Source organism: Martes martes, assembly GCF_963455335.1.
Source record: "Martes martes genome assembly, chromosome: 14".
Lineage (NCBI taxonomy): Eukaryota > Metazoa > Chordata > Mammalia > Carnivora > Mustelidae > Martes > Martes martes.
Window position 1 is genome coordinate 41,730,546 of NC_137902.1, and position 23,947 is coordinate 41,754,492.

Below are 23,947 nucleotides of genomic sequence, written 5' to 3' on the forward strand. Positions count from 1 at the left end.
TGTTTCCCTTGAAGGGCAGGTTAAGAGTTGGATGGAGAAAGTCTGCTGTGGAACATTCTAGTCAGGGGACCCAGGGAGAGTTAAAAAAATTTTTTTTTCTTCCAGAGAGGAAAAAATTAACCTCTTCCCAGTGGCCCTGTCTGCCTCCCTTGGCTGGCAGCTGTGGCATCCTGCGGGACCCCGCCCAGGGCAGGCGCAGAGCGGGGCCCAGAGAACTGGTGGGTGACGGCTCTGCTTCTCCCGAGCAGTGGGACTCGTGCAGATGATCTGAGCGCTGGGGCCTGTTTCTTCCGGCAGGACACAGAACTTGTGCTTGCTGGTCAGGGCTGAGGCAAAGAATAAAGGGGACAGATGGGTCACAGGGATTAAAGAAGTCTCCAGACTTAAGAGACACCCCCAAAAATGGAGGCTGCTCGTACTTACGTCCTCTGCGGAGCTCCCCACTACACTGTTAGTGGTGTAGAAACTGTGCAACCAAAGAAAGGGAGACATAGTATCCTTCCCTTTTTTCTACAGCTCAGGTCCGGCAAAGACGGTCTGAAACTATAACTGTGTTTACTAAGTTTACTAAGTGGGGCGGTCAAAGGCTGGGACTCAGAATTTCCAGTTGACATTACAGCCTCAGCCCAGACATCTGGCAGTGAGTGGCAGCATTCCATAGGCGGGCTCCGGGCGGTGGCTGGGTGCGGCCAGGGAGCCCTGGGAGGGACCCAGAGCCAGGCGGAGCCCAGAGGGGAAGGGGTGGGGCTTGGGGCCCCACTTTTGCCACCACACCCAACACCCAGCCCCAAGGACCTGGCTTCTTGTGTGGGAGCCAGTCTTGTGGGATCTCCCGAGTAGAGGGAAGGTCGACCTGCAGATCTTCATTTCCCTGGGAAAGGCAATCGAGAGAACAGGATGGCCTGGTGGAAAGCCTGGGTAAGTGGGGAGCAAGCCGCGGCGGGCAGTGGGGTTCCTGCAGGGTGCTGGTGGAGAGAGGCATGCTATCTGCTGGCCAAGCACTGGGCTGCCCACTGAGGGGGGAAGAGAGAAGAAACCGTCCCAGCCCTAGAGGCGCTCACAGCTAGTGAGACAGATAAAGGAAACTTTTCTTCTTAAAAGATTTTTTTTTTAATTTATTCATCTGAAAGAGAGACAGAGAGAGCACAAGCAGGGGGATAGGCAAGGGGGAGAGAGAAGCCGACTCCCCAGTGAGCTGGGAGCCCAATGCAGGACTCTATCCAAGGACCAGGAGACCATGACCTGAGCCAAAGGCAGACACTTAACCTGCTGAGCCACCCAGGCACCCCCAGATAAAGGAACCTTGAGATGCACCTAAGGAAGCTGAGGGGATGGGAAACCGAGAGGAAGAGCCGCGGTGGGAAGGGTTAGGCTGCTCGAAGCTAGGGGGTGTCATGTTTGAGTGAGATGTGCTTGTGTGTGGTATGTGTGCACACGCATGTGTTTGAGGAGAATCAGGCAGATTGTTCCTTGCAGAGGGAATAGTATGTGCAAAGGCCCGGGGGCAGCGGGGGGAGGGAAGCTTGGCTTTGGAGAGAAGTAGCTCGTCATGACCTGAGGTCCCTCCGTGGAGGAGGGGGGGTGGGCAGAGGAATCAGGGGATATAGACCTAGAGAAGCAGGCAGGACAGCTCCTACAAAGCCTCACATGGCAGGCTAAGGAGCTTGGACTTTACCTTAAGAGCAGTGGGGAGCCATTGAAGGCACTTGAGCTGGTGAGCAACACAATCAAATCGGCTGATGGTGGAGATCTCATCGATGCCTACACCTTAGGGCATGGGAGGGCAGGCAATCTTCTAGGAATCCATGGGTGTTTATTCAACAAAATTGAGGAGAAAGGAGGGAGGGCAAGAGGACCTGGCCTACAGGGGCCTTGAGTGTCTGAAACCTATGCTTTATTGAGTTCTGGAGGACTGAGGCGGGGAAGACAGCACAGCCTGTCCCCAAGCCTCCCACCTCACAGCTGAACTACCAGATTCTTTGGAGTGTTTCATCTGTGTTTGAGTTGAGGCCATCTCGTCCTCATGAGCTGAAGACACAAAGATGACAAGCCGATGACATCTTCTGGCCAGGCACGACTCCTTCATTTCATCCCCCAGGCAGCCCAGGACATCAGGGCTGCTCTTCCCTTTTCACAGATGAGGACACTGAGTCTCAGAGACACCAAGTGACCTCTGGGTCCCACAGCTAGCAGTCAGGGGTCTCTCCACCCCCGCCCCCAGGCACTCTGTGAGCCATAGTGGATGACCCAGCCTTGTCCTGCTTCAGGAAATCTCTTTGTCACAAATGGCACAACCCAGGGACTGATGGGTTCAGACATGCCAGGCCTGGACAGTCAGGACAGAGAGGCAGCTAGGGACAGGGACAGGGGGCAGCCGTCTGGGCCCCAGCACAGCAGCCAGGACAGGTCAAGGGCCTACAGCGGCCTCCTGTTTCCACCTGGCGAGTGGGAAGCTTCTTTTGAGGAAGCAGGCGTGGCAAGGAGAGCCCAGTGCTGGGCACTCTTCCACAGTCAGCTGCTGCCCTAGATGGCCTGATTCTGGGCCTTGCTCCGAGGGGGGCAGGGGCCTCACCCAGCCAGGCAGGCAGAAGCCTCCTTGCAGGGACCTGGCCCACCTGGCAGGTAAATGGTGACCCTCACCGAGCACCTACTGTGCGCCAGACATTCCTCTAAGCATCTCACTTCGGTGTCTCGCTTGAGCCTTCTAACACCTCTACAAAACAGACGACAGTATCTTTATTCACAGATGAAGAACGGAAGCACAAGGAGCCTCAGCGGATGCCCAGGGTTGCCTCATGACCAAGTGGTAGAGTTTGGGTTAGAATCAGAGCAGCCCAATTCCAGAGCCCAGACTGGGGGCCTTGGCAGCCCACAGCCTACGGGAGAGCTGGCTTGGGGCAGTAAGGCCAAAGGCAGAGCCCGCCTGTGACTGGCTAAGGACCAGATGTCCTCTGGGCCCCCAGCCGGACCAGGACCAGGACTGGGGGTGTTGGGGGATGAGGATATGAAAGATCAGCTAGAGGGAACTGTCTGTGCCTCTCTTACAGAAATGAAGTTCTGTCTCGCGGGTTCCCCAGGCAGCCTCATGACGGGGGAAGGCAGAGGTGGGGCAGCTCCTCAGAACCGAGCTCTCACAGACAGAGTCACAGGCAGGACTGAGTCACCTTCTCAGTGAAAATATTCCTGTCTGGACAAGCCCAGTCTGGGCACGGGGCCCCGGCAGGTTCTCTAACAGCGGGGACTTTCAGATAGGAAGATCTGGTGTCCTACCCCACCCTGCTGATGTTCAGGAGTCTGATTCCAGATAATTGTACTTTTTATCCCCTAAAATCACAGAGAAGGAAGAGAGACTGAGGCTCCTCAATGCCTCAAAAATCACAACCCCCCAGGAAGCGGGTTGACAACCGTCCCCCCAGAGCCGACCTCGGACCCGCTAAAGGGGCTGCTCCCAGGGACTCAGTCCCATGGTCAGTCCCTGCTGCCCAGCACCACGCGTTGGCCTTGGGGCAGGGACACAGCCCCTCGTGGGTGGTCCCCAGACCTCGCACTCCCTCCCAGATCACCTGCATTTCTGTGGACAAGGCTTCCTTCAGTAAAGAGTTCCGGGAAAATTCCATCTCAAAAAAGTTGAGTCATCAGTAGAGTGGGGGGAAGTAGACAGAGCTCAGCTTCTGAGTCAGGCTGTGGGTCTTGCTAACCACATCAGCTTGACAAGCACTCTGAGCCCAGCTCCCTTGCCTGTAAAATGAGGCATTCATGGTTAGAGAAGTTCAGGAGTATGAGCACCGTACTTCTGGCCCTGGAGGCATCAAACACAGAGGCCTGGCACAAAGCAGCCGCTCAGTGGCTAAGGGTGGTCACAGCAGCTCAGACTCCACAAACAAGGGATACTGTGTATGCATGCACACAACCGGGCCACCTCTGGGACCATACAGGCTCTTCTGGGTGGAATTTGCACAAGGGATTATTTCTAACACTTCTTGCTGAGAAATACGGTGCTAAAAAATGAGATAGGAAAATGTGTTAGCAGACATTTGAAATTCAAGCAAAGGGAATAGAAAGACCTTTCACCTTTTACTCAAAAGCAATATCCCTACAGATAGCCCCACAGATGGCAATCTGCCAGGTATTCTCAGGATCTAATTAGAGCTTGAAGGATGGATGGATGGATGGATGGATACAGTGATTAAATGAATGAATAAATGGTTGGATAGATGGAAGGATGTGCCCATTGAGTATCTGGGTGGAGAATAGATGAATGAATGAGTGGGTTGGTGGGTGGGAAGGTAGGAAAGCAGATGAGTGGATGAGGGGCAGACAGAAGGAGGAAGTGAATAGTTTCATGGGAGGCCAAACACGATGGGACTAAACTCCTTTCCACTGAGGAATCTCTGAGTCTTCTTCAAATTCAATGCCCATCTCCAATCTCCCTCCACTCCTCTACCATCCTCCTAAAAGCACATACTTAAGAAAGATCATTTATTTTCATCTGAGAAATTCTACAGGGCACAAGGCTGAAGAGCCCTCAGGCAAGCCTTGGGATTAGAGATCTGGCTCAGATCAAGGGCCCAAGAACTCTGGTTATTGTGTTTACTTCACAATTTCCAGAGCATCATGCCGTTCTTTCTAAACCTAACCTTCTGTCCTCCATGAGCCTGCGCACTTGCAAAGGCTCTGGGCTGTTGGGTCTCTACCTGCTTGTGAACACCCACTTCTCAGAAAGAAGGCAGCTTGACCTCAAACCGCACCTCTCTTCCCAACCTTGTCTACACACTCTCAAAGCAGCACATTCAGCTCCACGAAGCCTGTCCTTACTCGCCCATTGCCCTGTGGTTTGGGGGTAGGTGGCCCTTTCCCACCGACAGCAGTGCCTGTCGATGGTGCTGGAGGGAGCTCTGGGGTGTGGGAGGGCAGGGCCTGCTGTTTGCCCTCAGATGACGCCAGCGGGGAGACGTCTGGCCTGATCCACAGCCCACACCCCAGGACGGGAGCGAGAGCAGGAAAGATTCTGTGGCTTCTTCCCACAAGCTGCGGTTCTGGCTGGTGTCAGCCTATTAATCAAAGAGCCATTCTGTGGAGGTGACATGGCAGTCACAGAGCCCAGAGAGGAGGTAGCAACCCCTCACAGCCAGGCCAGGCAGGCTATGGTCACTTAACGGTAGCTTCCCTACCCAGCTGACGCCTCTGAGGGCCGGGCCTGAGTCACAGACCCCCCCACCCCACCCCAGGAGATTAGACGCAGCCTGCCTAACCTCAAGAAAGCTATCTCCCTTAGGACATCCTGCCCTTTGTGTTCCTTCATACCCCCTGTACACACGCCCTGCGGTGTCCCCACCCCTTCTCCCAAGTTCCTGTTACCCCCGGTGAACCTCCCCTCAGCCACGGGAATCTTTTTTTTTTTTAAGATTTTATTTATTTATTTGACAGAGAGAGACCACAAGCTGGCAGAGAGGCAGGCAGAGAGAGAGAGAGAGAGAGGAGGAAGCAGGCTCCCTGCCAAGCAGAGAGCCCGATGTGGGACTCGATCCCAGGACCCTGAGATCATGACCTGAGCCGAAGGCAGAGGCTTAACCCACTGAGCCACCCAGGTGCCCCTCAGCCACGGGAATCTTATCACAAAAGATCCAGGGACAGGTCTGGCAAGGAGGCTGAGGCAGGGAAAACTGTGGGACCCTTCTGAAGACAGCCAGGTGGCCAGGGGCACACTCGTGTCACCCCAATAAAACCACCGCTGGCCTTCTCTGGGGCCAGCCCCCTCTCCTAGGACTTCCTCCCAGTGCTTCCTTCCTCCTGACACTGAAGGCTGGGTGGCAGGTCTGCACACAGACACAGCGCCAGCCACCTTCTAGGGTCAGTGTACGCCAGCTCCGCAGGCTGGCCCTGGTGCTGAAGGCTGAGATTCCCCCCACTCACGGTGGCCCTGGATGCAGACCAGCTCGGTCCTGCCTCACTCCTCCTCAGGGGGCCCCTCCTTCTTCCTTGAGGCTGGAGCCGACAGGACAGGCCTCCCCTTAGCCAAGGCAACTAAGGGCCACACGGGGCCTCCACACCCACCCCCCAGGCTTCCGCAGCCCCGAAGTGGAAGAGCCATAGAGCAACTCGGTGCCAAGTGGACCGAGGCACCCCTTCCTTGACACATATCTGCTGGTAACTGTCATATCCAGGAGCTACCGTCCTGGGCCAGGAAGGACACCTCAGGCCTCCCTTCATCCAAGGCAGACCGTCACGGAGACCCATGCCAGGCTGGGGCAGGAGGGACCCAAGCCTCCGCCGTGTTGGGCTGGTGATCTGCCCCCCACCCACCCACCCCTGCCAGCCTTCCCACTTGGAACAAGCCTGGGCTCTTTTGCAGGTGGAACAGGAGGGGATTACTGTGAAGGGCAGCCCCCACTTTAACCCGGACCCCGACGCAGAGACCCTCTACAAAGCCATGAAGGGGATCGGTAAGTGGACATCCGCAGACCTGCCCACGGGCCTCTTTGGGGTCTGGCCACTCTGCTCAAGACCACGAGCCCCACAGGTCTGGAGGGGGGTAGCCAGGGGACGCTGTGCTCCCAAGACGGACTCCCAGCCCAGAGAAGCACACGGCGTCCCCATCCCAGCACTGGTCTATACCCCGCCCCCCTCGGCTGGAGAAGAGGGAGAGTGGTTGTGCCTCCCTGAGTCATGAGGGAGGGGAGGGGTCACCATCAGCTCGTCAGAGCTTTTGCACTCACAGAATGGCCTCCGGAACCCTGGACCTGTGGGGCTGAGCTGGACTTCCCCACTCAGCTCAGGCTGGGCACAGGGAGCCTCTTTCCAGTCTCCAGGATGCACATTCCTGAAACAAGCAAGGGGTTGCCGTCCTTCCTAGATGAACCTTAATGGCGTGTTCATGACCTCTGTTTCCTGTGAGATCTCTCCTGTTACCCCACTTCCCGAAGGAGAGAGCAGATGCTCTGGGCAATGAGACAGCTGGGCCAGGACTCAGACCCTGTTTGTTGGGCCCTCAGTCCTGACTTGCCTCTGCCAGCACCAGCCCGAGAGAGGACAGGGTAGAAGGTCCTCCTATCTGAGCACCAAAGGCCCCGGGGGATGTCCAGGGCAGATCAGATGATCAGAGGGACCGCAGTACTACCACTCTGAGACTGGCCTCGGGCAGCACCCCAACACCTTGTGGGTGGGAGGAGGCGGTGGGGGTTGCTGATGAATTTTCTGCTTGGGTGTTCTATCTACACCGTGAACATCGTCAGGTCTGGGAGCTATCCACTCGGTGTGTGTCCACTGCTTGGCCACCCAGCAGCTGCTCTCCCTCCTCCTCAGCCCCCTTGGGGGCCATAGGGATGTTCACACTGTGCACCCCTGCAGGGACCAACGAGCAGGCCATCATCGATGTGCTCACGAAGAGAAGCAACGTTCAGCGGCAGCAAATTGCCAAGTCCTTCAAGGCGCAATTTGGCAAGGTAAAAGGAGGATGGGAGGCTTTCCTTGGGAGGCTAGGGGGGCTGCTGTGGCCAGACGACAGCCTGGCAGGCAGCTTTGTTCTGGACCAGGCCTTTGGCTAGAGACCAGCTTCTAAAAGCATGAGGCACAGAGGGCATACTTACACTAAAAATATTATTAATTGTGCATCTGAAGTTAAAATTTCACTGGCCATCCTGTGTTTTATCTGGTTACATTATTTATGGCTCCCCACACCCCTGGCTTGGTGGCCGGCCTCTGCAGTCTGCTGTACCCCTCCACCCCGTCTCTCTCACCGACCTCCTTTACCTTGTCTCCATGTCCCATCCTTGAGCTGTGTCCCTGCCTCTATGCTTTGCTCACGCTGTTCCCAAAGCCTGGGAATCCCCCCCTCACCTACGTGCAGAGGAGCCGGCCAGGCTCCTTTCTGTCCTGTGACTTGTCTACCCTCTTCTCACGTTAGAGCTTCCGTGTCTGTGCCTGCTCCCTCTGCCTCGAGGGAGCTCCAGGACAGGGAACACATGCGCTGGACCTTTTTTCTCTCTTCCCTCCCTCCACCACCCCAGGATAGAGCCAGGCACTGGGGGTACCACCTAAACACAGAAACAAAGGCACACATAGCCTCGGCTTCCAGAAGCTTCTGTCGCTGCATGTCCTTAGTTTGGAGATTGAACGTCAGAAGGTGAATGATGAAGCCCGAACATTCCAAGAGGTGTCAATGCACGTCTTTATTTCTTCCTTTCTTCCTTCCTTCCTTCCCTTTCTTTTTTTTTTCTTAATTTCTTTCTCTTAACCTTCACAACTGTGCATTATTTCCTACATTCATCATTAGGGAAACTGATGTTCTAAGAATAAGCTCTAAGAGTAACTGCCCAAGATCCCAGAGCCTATAAGCAACAAGGTTGGGATTCAAATCCAGGTTCAACAAGGCCCTTGGTCCTTGGCTATACTGTGCAGATCAGCAGGGTATGGCCTTGTGGCTCCTTGTGGAGACTGGTGCCCTTAGAAGCAGACCCACATGAAGTGGATTCCTTAATTCATTCCTGAATTTATTGAGTGCCCACGGGCTATGACGGGATTTGATGGTGAGCAATGACAAACACATATTTCGGGTTTATAATGTGCCCAGCATGGCCGTGAGAGCTGAGTCGAGCCACACACATCTCTCCACCGGTCCCCTAAGCAGTGGTATAAGGCGGGAGGGAGTCTCACTGTCTCCAGTTCACGGGTAAAGGTAATGCTGCTCACAGAAGCTGTACTGCTGGCCCCGGAAGCCCCAGCTCCCGCTAGAGGTAGAGCCCGAAAGAGGCCCCTGGAGCTGCCTGCCCTTGGTGGGGGCACAATGTCCAGATCATTGCTCTTCCTTCTTCTCACATTAGGATCTCACCGAGACCTTGCAGTCGGAGCTGAGTGGCAAGTTCGAGAGGCTCATCGTGGCCCTCATGTACCCTCCATACAGATTTGAAGCCAAGGAGCTGCACGATGCCATGAAGGTAGCTGGGGGGAGGGCAGAAATGTTACAAGGACTGTCTGGGGCCGCAGCTGGGGAAAGTTCCCCAAGAGAGCCTAGCACTGGGACCTCCAAGTTCCCCGTGAACCACCCTTTGGAATGGCCCAGCCCGGGGAGCCTGCAACCTGCTGCCCAGACGGGCTGGCTTCTGCCGTCATGCGGCCACCAGGAAACCAGAATCGGCACTTCTCAGGACAGGGCCACACCAGGTGTGCAGGAATGACAGGACGACCTCTGCAGCCTCTTCCCCGTCCTCTTCCTGCAATCATCTCTTATGACTCCCATGGCTCCTTTAGCACTCGCAGAGAATGAGGAGGGAGTCAGGGCCCAGCGACTATAATCATCTCCGTTGAAAGGACACTCACTGGGTGTGCACGCCTGGCCTTTCCCACTTGTTCTCTCCGATCCACCTTTGGGCTGGGCCGGCTCTTTACCCCCGAGGACGGATGAGGACCCCTAGGCTCAGCGAGGTGGAGTGACAGGCTGGAGACCACCCAGCATGGAGGGCAGAGCTGAGACAGAACTCTCCCATTGCCTCCCCTGCCTGCAGGATCCGCCCCTGGAGACAAACACAGGCAACTTCCCCCAGTAACACCCTCCAGCAGAAGCCCCCAAGAGAGGGGGGCAGCGCACTGACCAGTTCTTCCTGAGGCTCTTCCTCTCGCCTCTTGACAGAGGAGGGTAGGGACAGAGCAGGCAAGCCCGGTGGAGCTCTCCAGCAGACAGAGGTTTTTGTCCACAGGGCTTGGGGACCAAAGAGGGTGTCATCATTGAAATTCTGGCTTCTCGGACCAAGAACCAGCTGCGGGAGATAATGAAAGCCTATGAGGAGGGTAAGGGAGGACACAGGGCCTGGACATAAGGGCTCGCTTGGGAATGGCCACAAGCTTTGGCAGCCTGAGAGGGGATGAGGGACAAGCAGTGCCCTGGGCCTTCGCTGGAAAAGACCCTTTCTGGGCCTTTCTACACATGGGTGCTGAGCACCTGCCGCGTGCCCAGTCCTGTGGTCTGATGGTCTGTATGCCCCCTGAAGCCCATAGGCTGCAGGGGGAGGGACATGTACCCCTAAACTCTCTGCCCCTCAAGGGCATGGCACTGTGGGTCCCAGGCTGTGTCAGCCCGGGATGGGGCTGTCTTCTTCCTGGCTAGGCACAGGTTGCCCCTGGGGACCCTGCAGGGCCCTGCTGCAGTGCGGAATGCGGACCGCAGGCTGTTGTGGAGCCTACAGGATGCAAGGTGAACAGAGGCCAGCCTAGCCTCTGTGTGATCTGCCCAACAGACAATCTGCTTGAAGGTTCTGGCTTTGCCAAACCACAAACGAAGCGCGCTCCGTCGGCAGCCCTCTGCGGGGCTCTCGACCTGACCTCGCTCTGTGCTTCAATCTACTCGGGCAGCCTGTGTTACATTCTCCTTCTGAATGACCACCAGGTGGTAGAGCCCCTGCCACTCAGACCCCCGGGGAAGTGTGTCCACTCCGATGACTCGTCCCTCCCAGACGGCTTGAACCGGGAGAAGTGTGGGAAACTGGGCTGGGAGGAGGGAAGCCAGTCTGCGCCTCATGGTCCTGTTTCCCCCGCAGACTATGGGTCCAGCCTGGAGGAAGACATCCGAGGAGACACCAGTGGCTACCTGGAGAGGATCCTGGTGTGCCTCCTACAGGTATCGGATCCGAGGCTCCTGGGAGCCCCTTGCCTGAAGGACCCCAGCAGCTGGGCTCCAAGGACCAGTTCTTGGGGAGAGCTGCTGGGGTGGGGTTAGGTCAGGACCTGGGTAGAGTGCCAGTGACCGGGGTCCTTGGATACCTCTCAGCGTGGCTGGAGGATTCTCCCCACCGCATGTCACTGACCCAGCCACAAGGGGGCACCCCAGAACCGGGAGGAGACTGCCCTGTCACCCAGCAGGTCCTACCCACCATGCCCCATGCCTGGCATCTGCTCACCTCAGCTCACTGAATCCCCCAGCTCCCTACGAGGCAGCCCTTACTACTGTCACTTTATAGATGACAAAATCTGGCCCTGGAGAGGGTAACTAGTCTGCTAAAGTCCCCATGGCCAAAAAGCAGTAGAGCCCTGCCTGCCCTCCCGCCCGGCTTTCCCCTCTGCCCCAATCGCTCTGCTGGGCTAGCCTGCCTTACATGCTTCCCCTTCTGTTCCTAGGGCAGCAGGGATGATGTGAGTGGCTTTGTGGACCCAGGACAGGCCGTCCAAGATGCACAGGTGACGCTACGTACATACACTCTCAGCAGCTACCGCCCTGTGGGCCACCTGCCGCTGGGGGCTGATGCCTGGAAGCCCTATGCAGCCCCTCTGTCCATGCGGGCTTTCTTTGACACGGGGCTAGGCTGGGACCCAGCTCAGCTTTCTGCAGACCTTTACCCTCTGGGGTTCCAGAAGGAAAGTGAGAGTGTTTGGGGAGAGTCAGGAACAGGGAGGGGAGTGACTTGGGAGGGCTCCACTGAAGCTCTGTTCTAGCAGGAACAGCCCACGAACCTGGGGACCAGATGGGACTATTCAGATCACTATATTTTGTTCTGCTGGCAGAGTGCTAGAGATGCTTACAGGCAGAGCAAAGTCCCAGGGGGAGGCAGGGGAGTTCCCAGAGCAACTTCTGGCCCCATACCCAGAAGGGATTTTAGCCTCTCAGGGATAGCAAGAGAAGAGAGTCCTGACCTGGTAGGTAGATGGGGGCTGACCCTCACCTCCTTGCTCTCCTTCACTGGCTTCTTGTGGCTGCCCCAATGCTAGGATCTGTATGCGGCGGGCGAGAAGATTCACGGGACGGATGAGATGAAATTCATCACCATCCTGTGCACGCGCAGTGCCACACACCTGATGAGAGGTACCGGGGTGGGGGAGGCACTGTTGGGCTCCAGCGGGGGGGGCCTTGGCCACACAGCCCGTCCCTTCACACGGGCCATCCAGTGTACGTCCTCATGTGGTCACCATGCTGGGGAGAGAGCCAAGGAGACTTGGACCCTTTCCCTGACAACCATGTGGAGGTCCGGGGTGACACATGGATGTGCAGTCTCGGATCTGAGATGCTGGGGGCATCGCCCTGAGATCTGCATATCCCTCAAGAGAAGACGTCTCTCTGCAGTGTTCGAGGAATATGAGAAAATCGCCGGCAAGAGCATTGAAGACAGCATCCAGAGTGAGACCCATGGCTCCTTGGAGGAGGCCATGCTCACAGTGGGTAAGTCATGGGGCTTGGCACTCAGACCCACAGGTGTCCGCAGCCACAGGGCTCAGCAGGGGGGCAGCGCCCAGGGTGGCAATAGCAAATGAGTGGGTCCCTATGTCCGCTTTCCATGGACCCCCTCCCCCTCCCCCCTCCAGGCCAAACACACATGTACCCTTCAGCCCAGGACACTGGAACTATCCTGCCCTCGTGTCTTCAGTGAGCCAGGTCCTGCCCCCATAACCCCTGTGCTGTGTGAGTGTGCAAGCATGAGTGTGAGCATGGTGCAGGTGAGAACATGTGAGGATGTGAATGTATGTGCACATTTGCAGGATTATGCCCGACCCAGGGCCTGTGCTCACCCACGGTGGCCACACAGGGAACATTCTGGTTCTGATCATAAAGCCCTAAAGAAAGTCACCTGTCTGGACCTTAGCCAGGGCGCTGGTCTCTGCCTCTGTGGCTCACTAAAGAAATGATGATGTGTAGTTGGAATCCAAACTCAGTGATTGATGGTCTGACGCTGGGCAGCACAGAGAACCTTCCCTCAAACATGATGTCAGGACTACTTAGGAGAACCTGTTCCAGACAAAACCAAGGTCACCATGAGAGAAGTCATTGCACAGTGAGGAGCTGAGGCCCAGAGGCAGGGAGACTTTCCTCTCCTCCCATCCATGATGGAGCCAAGGACAGGGCCCCCGGGCTAGGGTGCTCCCCTCCACACCGGGCTCTCCCCATTTTGTACTGGGCAACCCAGGGAGCTCCACGACATGTCCAGGTCTTTCGGAGTGGACTGGGACATCCGACCATCCCCAGCAGGCTTTGGCTGCTGTGATAAAAACCAGTCCAAGTTGGAGCAGCTCAGCATCCCCCTGCCCCAGGCTCAGCAAGTCAGCCCCACACTGAATTTGAACAACCTCCTAAATAAATCTTCCAGAGAGGAAAAGCAAAGGTGCACTGTGCCCTCCTGCCCTGGGAGCTTCCTATTCCCTTGCCCTTGAACACTCCTATGATTCACGCCACAGACCAGGACAGTGCAAAGCACGCGAGTCAAAGAATGAAGTCACACCATGCCATCAGGGAAGAGGCAAACACCCGCCTCCTTCATGCAAAGCCCATGCTCTTTCTGCTGCCCTGAGCTTAAGTGCCGAGCTCCCTGACCCAGGTGCCGAGCCTCTGAAGCGGCATCCGTGAAAGCAAACAGGGGCCCACTCTCTGCGCCAGATGTCCCTGGGTGCCCCAGTGCTCCAAGGCTGGGCCCCACTGTCACGTGGAAACTCAAATGCAGGGACCTTCCTGATAAGAGGCATGTAAAGTGGGCACCCTGAGTCCCGTGGAGTGGCTGGGTGCCTGGCAAAGCTGGTTCTCAAGGGTAAGAGCCCAGGGATGGTGCTGGGCAGAACCATGCTCAGAGCGGCCAGCCCCACAAACCCCAGGACATTTTCACCTCACCCTCTGCCTGCCCACTCCGTGCCTTTGGACCTGTGCCCAGTGACCTAAGCTTCCTTCCCTGTCCCACCCCATTCAACACCAAGCCTCTCATTTTGGAAGTAGGCAACGCATAAATAAATAGGCCAAAAACTTCATGACACTCACCCTTAAGATCCAAGGCAAGACATAAATAAATACACATGCACCAATGCCACCTACAACCTCAAGTTTTAACAGAGCTTTCCTGTTTGCCAGTGAAATGCACCCGGAACCTGCACAGCTACTTCGCAGAGCGACTTTACTATGCCCTGAAGGTAACTCTCCCATCTTTGGTGCCCCCTGTCCTCAGGCCTACTCAGCGGCCGCTGCCAAGCCAAGGCGCTCAGAGCCACTGCTGCCTTCGACACCTGTGTCTTCTCTAATTCCAGCCTCTTGTGATCAGAATGCTATAGCTCTCAAAGGGTAAACTGAGTCTGGGGAGGGGAAGCCCCAGCTCCCGAAGGCTGAATTTGAGCAGGTGTTTTCACAGGTGTGCATTGCTTCGACCTCTTGCAGCAATCCTGGGAGACCTAGGTCATAACTGCTGTGCTAGAGGTGGTGAAACCAAGGCTTGGGTCAAGGTCACACAGCTGGTGACTGGCAGAACCAGTCCAGCCTCCTGTAGTAGGTGGTTTCTGGCACCTGGAACCAAACTGGAAGGTAGAGGAATTCCCTGAGCCTGAAGTCAGTGCCCACTTAACACCACTGGAAGTGAGAACCCCAAGTGCTCTGGCCAGGAAGTGAGAGGGGGCATGGAGTTCCCTTGGCCACAGGTGCCATCTAACCCGAGACTAGTCAAAGATGGACGTAGGCAGGAAGGTCCTGCTTGAGAATTGGCCTGGTAAGCTGAATTCCCTGGCATTGCTCCTCTAGGAAGAAGTCTTACTTTTAGAGCAGTGAGTATTCTGTGTCTAGAAGCTGATGTGGCAAACCAAACACACATGGCACTTTGAGGCATTGGGCTCCCAATAAAGACACACACGGTGGCGGTGAGGGAGAAGAGATAAAGGGAACAGCAACTCTGAGTCACTGAAGCACCCCTCGCAGTGTTTTGCCCCCTGAAGCAGAGGCTCATTCCCGCATCTCCGGGCCCCTGTGAAAGCCCCCTGGCCCCAGGGCACAGGTCGGTCCATCATCACAGAGCTGCACCGGAAAGAAGGGCAGTGACGGTTGACTACTGCGTCTTGTCCAGGGAGCAGGGACACGTGACGGGACCCTCATAAGAAACATCGTTTCGAGAAGTGAGATCGACTTAAATCTCATCAAGTGTCAGTTCACGAAGATGTACGGCAAGACCCTCAGCAGCATGATCGTGGTAAGTCGGGGTCCCCAACTCTACCCTCGGCTTGAAGCAGACATTACTGGGGGACCTGGATACTGGGACTAGAGTCCTATGTCACATGTGTCCATCCCTTCCCGGTGGGGGTCACACCCGTGCATTCATGGCCACACAGTATGTATAGAGCTCGGCAAGGGGGTCAGTGTGGCTAGGGCCTGGAGGGGGCTCGGGGGGGGGGGGACGGCGCACAGGGACCAGATCATGGAAGCCCCTGCACTTGGCCCCCAGAGTTGGCTTTGCATTTGAGTTACGGTTGCTCCTTTGGAAAGGACACAACGAACCCTTGCCAAGGAAACCACATCTGAATGTCAATGGCAGTGAATAGTTCAGTAGGAATCAGGCAGCAGCCTTTAAAATCCAGACTGAAGTAGCCCTTCAGCAAAATCGTGAAGCAGCACAATTTTAAGGAGACAATCAGATGGGTTCCAGCAGGCTATCTAATCAGATGCCAGTCAGGGAACGTTCTAGAGCTGAGAAAACGCACAGTGATCCTCACACCATCACAAGGCCATAATGTTGAGAGAAACAGCTCTTCTAGAAATTAATGCAAATGAAGCCTTGACCATATCATTAAGAGAAGTCAAACCTCGAGAAGTACACCCCTGAGTCTTCATTGGCCCTTGGGTCAAGTCTGGTTACTCGACAAATGTCTGTTGTCAGCCTCAATTTCCAATAAACACATAGCTCACAATATATTAAAAAGACATTTCTCCCTGAAGACATTTTGGAAAGGGGTAATGAGTAGGTGGGAGTGAGGGACGGTAGAATTCTTCTTTGTTTTGTTTTTGGCTTTCCAGCCACTCTGGTCAAAAGACAGGAGGGCTACCTGCAGACCAGCCCAAGCTGCTGATGGCTTTCCCAACACCCAGTCCCGGCAGAGAGTTAGGAATTTTTTCACCCATCCGTGGCTCCTGTGGCCATCACGGAGATTCCTCTACCTTCTCACCATCACAGTTGGATGGAGCCACAGTCAGACTTCAGAGGAACAACCACACTGAGAAGGAAGGATCACTTGGATCCATCCAGGGTGTAGACTTCACGGTGGAGAAAGGCTTAGCAGGCTATTTAGCACATGATCAGTATAATCGATAATGGAGTCCCCTGTCTAGACACATAAGAAGCCCACCCTCTTTAGGTTTTGCCTACAGGTTCCTCTTAAGAAAGCTGAGTTGGAATTGTGACTTACTTTCTTTTTAGTATAGACCACTCTCTGTAAATGTCATCAAAGCAAAAATGATTTCCAACAGTGATACCAGCACTCAAAACTCCTGCATAGAAATTAATATGGAAAATTTATAAAAGCCCTATGTATAACTTTATACCCACGCTTTTTAAAAAAAGATTTATTTATTTATTTATTTATTTGACAGAGATCACAAGTAGGCAGAGAGGCAGGCAGAGAGAGAGGAGGAAGCAGGCTCCCTGCTGAGCAGAGAGCCCGATGCAGGACTTGATCCCAGGACCCTGAGATCATGACCCGAGCTAAAGGCAGAGGCTTCGACCCACCGAGCCACCCAGGCGCCCCTATACCCATGCTTTTAAAAAGATAGACAAGATGAATAGTTTTCTAAAAAGCACAAAACAACACAGAAACAAAAATACCTTATTACAAACATTGTGGAAAGAAAGCAAGGAAGGGAGGGAGGGAGGGAGGAAGAAGGGAAGAAAAGGATAAATTTAAAATGTGGTTGAAAATCTACCAGATTATTTCAGGCCCAAATGATTGCACAAGCAAATTTGACTAAAAGTTAAGGACTAGGTGATTCCCATGAGGCATAAACAGCTACAGCACATAGAACAGTGGAACTGGTCTAGCGCTATCACTTGCCATGTGGCCTTGATGAATACCACAGCCTCTTGCTCCCATTTTCCTCAAGCACATAAGAAGGGAGTTGGGTGATATGCCCTCCTCTGTTTCCCCTGGCTCAGTGTGCAGATCTTAAACCAGTCAGACCTATCAGGACCTGCCTGACAGCAAGGGGGCATGGTAGACCAGAGAAATGGGGTTCAGCCACGGGCCATGTGGGGTCAATCCTCCTGGGAGACAGACGCCGCTTGACCCCGACGTGAGCCAGCTCTGTGCTTCTCCTGCTGTTTATGCCTCACCACATCTCAGCAAGGCTCATATCAGCATCAGTGTCATTTGACACTGTCATTTGACAGACAAGAAGAAGTCTCAAGGTGGTGACAGGACTCGTCCCAGCCGTGGGGTCAGGGCATGGTCCAGGTTCTGCATGGACCCAAAGCTGGGCTCTGCCCACTGCACCCCCTGCCTCCACCGGGCACCCCGCAGTTCCCACCTACAGAAGGAGGTGTTGGGTAAATGACCGGTCATGTCAAATAAATGAATAGTTGGACACTTTGGGGTCCTGAATGGAATAAGGGGCAGAGGCCTGGGGCAGCTGGTGGGGCTGGGGACCGTCAAAATGCCTTCCTTGCTCCAGAGCAGAGCTGTGTCTGTGACTCATGTCCTACATGAAGCGGCCCGGTAGTTAGTACGAGAATCAAAAGGAAATACAAAGAAGTATCCCCAGATGGCAAACAAGGAAAGACAGGTGGCATCGTGTGGGCCTGCAGCATAGGGACGTGCCAGGCCTCTCCCCAAGGAGCAGGACTGTTGTAATAACCGCAGCTGGCAAACACCCTTTATGACTCCCTGTCCCTCCTGTCCTCAGGGAGACACCAGTGGCGACTACAAGAACGCCCTGCTGAACCTGGTGGGCAGCGACTCCTGAAGGCTCGGCATAGAGCAAAGGCCAAGAAGCTGGAGCCACCGGACCCTGCCTGCTCAACCTTGGCCGTGCAATGGGGAGGATGGGAGGAGGGAGCCCCAACTTGCCTTTCAGTCTTCTATCTCCCAGCTTCTGGTGCTTTCAAGTCAGTTCCAGGTACGAGCGCAGGGCCAACCCTAGCATAATCTGGCCAGATAAACCCTTCGGCACGAGGGGCTGTTCCTTCCTCCCTACCCATGGGTTTTCCCGAGCTCGACTGGTCACAGAGTGACCTGGGCTCCACTCACACAGATACCCAGCCCCACCCCATCTACTAAATCAGGACCTGCAGAGAAAAGACCAGAGGATAAGGAATTTTAACAAGCATCTCAGCAGATGAGCCTCCCTGAAAGGCCACGGGGAGGCTAGGAGAGCCCATATGCTTCAGGGCACACACATGTGAGCTGCCGAGAGAGAAATACATGTGTTCTGGCTGACTGGGATGCCACTAATACCCGTTCATCTAAAAACATTAGGCTATAGGCAGAATGAAAATTCTCTACCTACAGAGAAAGCTGCACATCAATGTCCCGACCCAAGGGCACTGAGCTCCAAGGGGCCCAGGCTTCCCCAGTCCTTGCTCAGCGGAGCTGCTCTTTCCTTCCCTGACACAAGCATGGAGCATTTCTTATTCCCACCCGATGCCAAGATGCAGAGACGCCTCTGCTGTGCTTTCCAGAATAATAAATCTTGTACACTTGAATCTAAGTGCCTTTGGATTTCTAGCAGTGGCCAGAGCAGGACCAATTTAATTTGTCAGTGTTCATAAAAGAAATGTTATTATAAAGAGCTTCTGGTGGGGATGAATCAAATCTGAGCACACAGGTGGGCATATCCCCATGGGGACACACTGATCAGACTGTGTCCTCTGTACCCTGGGGACAGTCGAGTAAATGAGGATCCTTCCTATTGCCTAAATCCTGATCTCTCAGACGTAGGGGGGGAGGGGTGGGGTAAAAAGTCTTGTGCTCCTCTTCCAACCTGTGGCTTGCTTGTTTCATGGCTTCCATCCAGGGGGATCCAGCTGTCCTCGGCTGCCCCCAGGGATGGGGACTCCCAGCCTCCTTGGACAGCCCAGTCTTCTTCCAACAGGAGTGATCAGCAGAGCTCTTCCTTTAACTGGGCCAAACCCTGCCCCACACAGCCCTCCGATCTCAAGTCCCCATCTAGGGGGCCACAGTGCCTATCCCTTCCCATCCTCCCTGCCTAGCCGAGGACGACCCATAGATTCCACTAAGACATCTTCTGTCAAATCTAAACATCCCCAGTCCCTTAACTGTCCCTCCCGGAGCCTGGTTTGGGGCTACATCCTCTGACCATGTTCTAGTTTGCAAACTCCCTCTTAAAGCATGACCCTGAGGAGTCAGGCGGATCCAAGAGATGGCACAGCAGGCCCACCGAGCTCACACAGGTGAGAAGTAGGCTCCAGTCCTGCACTGTGCTGGCTGTGTGACTCTGACCTAATCACCTCCTCTCTTCCTCTGAGCTCGGTTCCCTCAACTTTCAATGCAGGAATTCAGTCCCAGTTACTTGCTGCATTTCAAACCACCCTAAAGCTGGTATAAAACCATCATTTTACGATGGTCATGGGTTCTGCAGGTTGGAAATTCAGCCAGGGCCCAGCGCAGATAACTCAGCTCTTGCTCCGTGGGGAAGACCCGAAGGATTGGTGGAACTCTAAGCAGGATCCTGAAGTCATCTGGAGGCTTCTTTCCCTAAGGGCTGGAAGGCTAGGCTCAGCTGGAACTGTCTGCCAGCGCTCCGACATGCAGCCTGCCCTGCACACAGAGGGTTGTGGGGCTCCTTACGTGGCAGATCAGTGCCGCATGGCCTTCTGGGAGGCACCTCGAGAGGCACACAGATCACATTCACTGTGCCCTATCTGTCCAAGACATCACAGGCCAGCTCAGCTTTGAGGGAAGCAGACACAGTCCCTGGCTGTCCACAGGAAGAAGGTCAAAGGATGAGAGGCCATTGTCTTAAATCCACAAGTAGTTTAAGTACTTGAACAACGGGTGTAGAACCCCTGAGCCAGTGAGTGCAGCTGTGGGTGGGCCCGAAGCAAGGTCCCAGAGGCCCCCCAGAGCGTGCTTAGTGCTACCTGTGTGGCCCCAGGACAGCCTCTCAGGGGGTCCTGATGCTTTAATCTTTTTTTTTTTTTTTTTTTTTTTAATTCAAGTCCTGCCCTGAACTTTCTTTCCGTGCTGAGTTGCTGAGTCACCTTCTGCCTTTAGGAAAGACTCAGAGAATTTCTCTGCCCTGCAATCCCTCTGGAACGCCCACTCTCCGGGCACAGGATTGTCTTGAAGTCCATCCCAAAACTAGCCTGAGGCAGCCAGATGGGAGCCTCCAGAAAAGCTGGAGCCAAGCAGACAGCTCAGGAAACTCTGTTGTGTCCAGCTAGTGCCCGGCAGGGGAGCGGGTTTCGGCAGAACCGTGCAGTTCATCCCTCATTTCGGCTGAGCAGAACGGAGTTCCCTCTGGACAGAGGGCAGGAGCAGGTCTCCTGAGATTACAGAGAGGCTCTCTCCCCCCAGGGTGACAGCTAGAGCAGCACGGGAGGTCCTGTGGCCTCCCCGGGAGGTGGCTCCTGTCTAGCTGAGGTGCTGGCTGGGGACAGGGGCACTGGCTGGCAGAGGGACTTGGCCAGGACACTGAATGTGTCCTCAGCACCTCCAAATCCTTTTTGCTGGAATAACCTTTTGAGCACTTCTGATAAAACAGACACAGTCCTAAGGTACTTTTACAATTGCTCTGGGATTTTTTTCTTCTCTTCTTTTTCTTTCTTTCTTTTTTTTTTTTTTTTTTTTTTTTGCCTGATTTCAAGCTTTTTTTTTTAGTTTTTTATTTCTTTTCAGCGTAACAATATTCATTGTTTTTTCACCACACCCAGTGCTCCATGCAATACGTGCCCTCCCTAACACCCACCACCTGGTTCCTCCGACCTCCCACCCCCCACCCCTTCAAAACCCTCAGGTTGTTTTTCAGAGTCCATATGCACCTGTCTCTTTAGAGAGAATTTGGGGTCCGCTCCATTTGAATTCAGCGAAAGAGAAAAATGAGAAGCTAGGAGGTCCCTGCTTGCAGCCTCACCACAGGTCTATAATGAGAACTATTGTTTCCTAACTCTCTACAGAAGATTATATACTCATAAAAGCCCTTTCTATCCTCAAATCCAAGATGCCTCATTACTTGGAAACTGGACCTGCTCGCTCCCTTAGCAACACGAACTGGTTGCAAAGAAAGACCTGTTCTAGTGCACTGAGCTCAGGGTTCGTCCTATGGCATGATTTGAGGAAAATTTTCATCTGACACAGGATTCTGGGAGTTATCCAATGGCTGCTCATAAATTCCTTTTCCACTTAAACTATCCAGAAGGGAAGCTCTTGTGAGCAATTCAAAAGTCTCTCAGTTATGAAGAATCCATGCCCTTATGGCACCAGAGGATTATTACCTGTTTGGGCCTCTCCCTCAAAAAAGCTGGGAGCCAGGAGAGCAAGAACCTGGTTTTACTCGTTCCTGAACATTCAGTGCCTATCGTACCACAGGCCCCTGATGAATATTTTTGAATGAACAAAAACAAACAAGATGACAGGCTTTGGGGATGGAAGACCCATCTAGCCAGGACACCTGAGCCCACCCTTCATCATCTCTCATTCTGAGAAGACATGCGGCCTCTCGGACTCTCCTCGGAGGGAAGCCTACTCGGCCAGCCCTACTGAAAACAGCCCCAGAAAGATCTAAGGGGGAGGGCACCTACCTGGCCCTATTTCAGGCTTAACACCACATGACAAACAAACCCAGCAGGACCCACCCCTGCCTGAGCCCCTTTGGAAGCGCTTGCCACTCTCCCCCCCACCAAGCACCAGTCCAGTGAGGCACGCAGACACGGCCAGAAGCAGACCCATGCCCACCAGCATCGCTTCATGCTGCTGGATGGTGAGGGCTAACTTGTGGGGCTTGGCCTCTTTCGGGTTTATCCTTGAGCAGGGGAAGGGCCACCTTGCTGAGGATTGAATGCTTGGGCAAAATCAGGATCATCTCAGCAAAGGAGTAAACGGGGGAAACGGATCTGCGCTTAGCACCCATCCAACGCTTCTGTTACCATGCCCACGCATTGCACCTGCCGCCAGGTCGGGGCTAACCAGGGACGGCTTTGTAAGGAAGGTGATGTTTGAGCAGAGCCTTGAAGGATGACTAGGTGCTTCTCAGGTAGACTAGACAGGGGACCACAATCCAGTCCGAGGGAGGAATACAAACACAGCAGGGCTTCTGGCCTCCTTCAGATTATAGGAATGGTATGCTCAGGCCTCCTGAGGTGGGGGGGGAGTCCACGATAAAGGTGTTTTCAGGTGGCAAGTCAGGGCAGACTCGAGCTATCAGATGGAGAAGCTCCAAGTATTTCCAGGGACAAGGGGATGTTTTAAGGGGTCAGGCAAGGGAGCATCTGGGAGGGATCTGGGGAAGATTCCCGGCAACAACGCAGCAGAGGAGTCTGTCTGTGTGAGTCTGGAGGTAGGGAGCCCCATGCGGAGACCCGTCCCACAACCCTCCAGCCTAGTCCTCTGTGGTCCTGAGGCGACTCCTCCAGGAGGAGGCTGGCCTGGCCACTCTAGTTCTGCTGTAGCCCCAGGCCACCGCATCTTTGACCCCGTGGTGAGGAGCAAAGCTGACTGTCTCGCCTCCCACCTTAGCACATTCAGAGCTGAACTTGCTCAGAGGGCCCTGGGCCTGCGTGTGAGGATCCAGGGACTTTCATGGCCCATGTAGGTGTCCAAGCTCCCCCATGGGTTTGGACCAAAGCCGGCCTGTGTGACGATGCCCCATTGGCCTGGGACTAGCTTTGTTCCTCTCCCAGCCCCTTGCTGGCTGTTGAGCTGTCATCCAGTCCCATTCTGGGGCCCCCAGCTTGGAGGGAACACCCTGGAGGGCCCTTCCACAGCACAGGTGAAGGCACCGCTCCAACCTCCTCCCCACCTCCCCATGTGACCATACAGGACTTAGAAAGCACCCCCCTCCCTCCCCCCTGCCCCTCAAGAGCCAGTACCACCGCCTTTGCCGCAGGGACCCAGCTGGGCATCCATGCTGCAGGCAGCGCCAAGCCGGCCTAGAAACCTGCTCACACAGTGCCCTCTTGTGGCTGCAGGGTTAACCGTCAGCCTAGGGGCAGACACCCACTGCCCCGTAGAGAAGGCTTGGGCGGTGGCGGTAGGACCCTGACCCTCCTCACCACTGGGTGCGGGAAGTCGGCGTTGTATTGCCCACCAGCTCTAAAGTGCTGCATGACCTCAGCTTGCTCCAATTACGTTGCGAAAACACATACCTGGGGCGGGGGGTTGGTGGGGAACAGTGGTGCGCCTGGGTGGCTCAGTAGGTCAAACCTCTGCCTCTGTCGTGGTCTCAGGGTCCTGGGATCAAGCCCTGCATCGGGTTCTCTGCTTGGCGGGGAGTCTCCTTCCCCCTCTCTGCCGGCCTCTCTCCCTGCTTGTGATCTCTCTCTCTGCCTGTCAAATAAATAAATAAAATCTTAAAAAAAAAAAAAAAAAAAAACACTTACCTGGGGACTCCTGGGTCAGTGACTCCATTGGTTAAGCATCTGCCTTGGGCTCGGGTCCTGATCTCAGGGTCCTGGGATCGAGTTCCGCATGGGGCTCTCTGCTCAGCTGGGAGTCTGCTTCCCACCTCCTCCCTCTGTCCCTCCTGCTGCTTGTGTGTTCTCTCTCTCAAATAAATAAATAAAATCTTTTTAAAATAATTACACACATTTACTGTACTGACACTCGGTGGGTCATTGCTACACCGCTTTGGCCCATTTTGTTCCCTGAGGAGTGACCTGCCTAAGGCCACCTGACTGGACACTCCCAAGCTACACACCAGGCTCCACCGCCCAAGAGCTCTTCCCACTGACTCCCCTACATGTCTTCCTCTAATTCGTTATTTTTTAATATCAAAGATAACATCCATATCTGGTTAAAAAAAATTCAGGAGGAGATCAAAGACATACACCTAAAAGCTTACAGAATAAAACAGAATATCTTAACCACTTTAGGGTAGGAAAACATTTTTTGATAAGACACAGAAAGCATAAACTACCATGTAAATCATTAATAAATTAGACCTTATCAAAAATTTAAACTTCACTAGTAAGAAAATCAATAGACATATCAAAGATTAGAGGAGGGATTCACAAAACATACCAAATAAGGGATTTGATGCCAGGATGTTTAAGAATTCCTACAA

General features: G+C 54.4%; 1 protein-coding gene across 1 annotated transcript; it reads left to right on the forward strand.

The window, feature by feature from the left end:
- Positions 1–744: 744 nt before the first annotated feature.
- On the forward strand, positions 745–18,490 carry LOC308355420 (annexin A8). The gene is made up of 12 exons (XM_080823655.1): positions 745–918; positions 6,353–6,443; positions 7,348–7,442; positions 8,820–8,933; positions 9,693–9,783; positions 10,530–10,609; positions 11,107–11,166; positions 11,695–11,788; positions 12,047–12,142; positions 13,814–13,872; positions 14,790–14,912; positions 17,612–18,490. Exons 1-12 carry the CDS (start codon positions 898–900, stop codon positions 17,669–17,671), a joined length of 984 nt encoding a protein of 327 aa, XP_080679781.1. The 5' UTR covers positions 745–897; the 3' UTR covers positions 17,672–18,490.
- The last annotated feature ends 5,457 nt before the right edge of the window (positions 18,491–23,947 follow it).

What these genes read in the sequence shown, in the direction of transcription:
- LOC308355420 (XM_080823655.1), top strand. Translation starts at nt 898, where the DNA reads ATGGCCTGGTGGAAAGCCTGG. An exon ending in TCCTGGTGTGCCTCCTACAG is followed by an intron (nt 10,610 to 11,106) that starts GTATCGGATCCG and finishes TTCTGTTCCTAG; the next exon opens with GGCAGCAGGGATGATGTGAG. An exon ending in GGAGGCCATGCTCACAGTGG is followed by an intron (nt 12,143 to 13,813) that starts GTAAGTCATGGG and finishes CCTGTTTGCCAG; the next exon opens with TGAAATGCACCCGGAACCTG.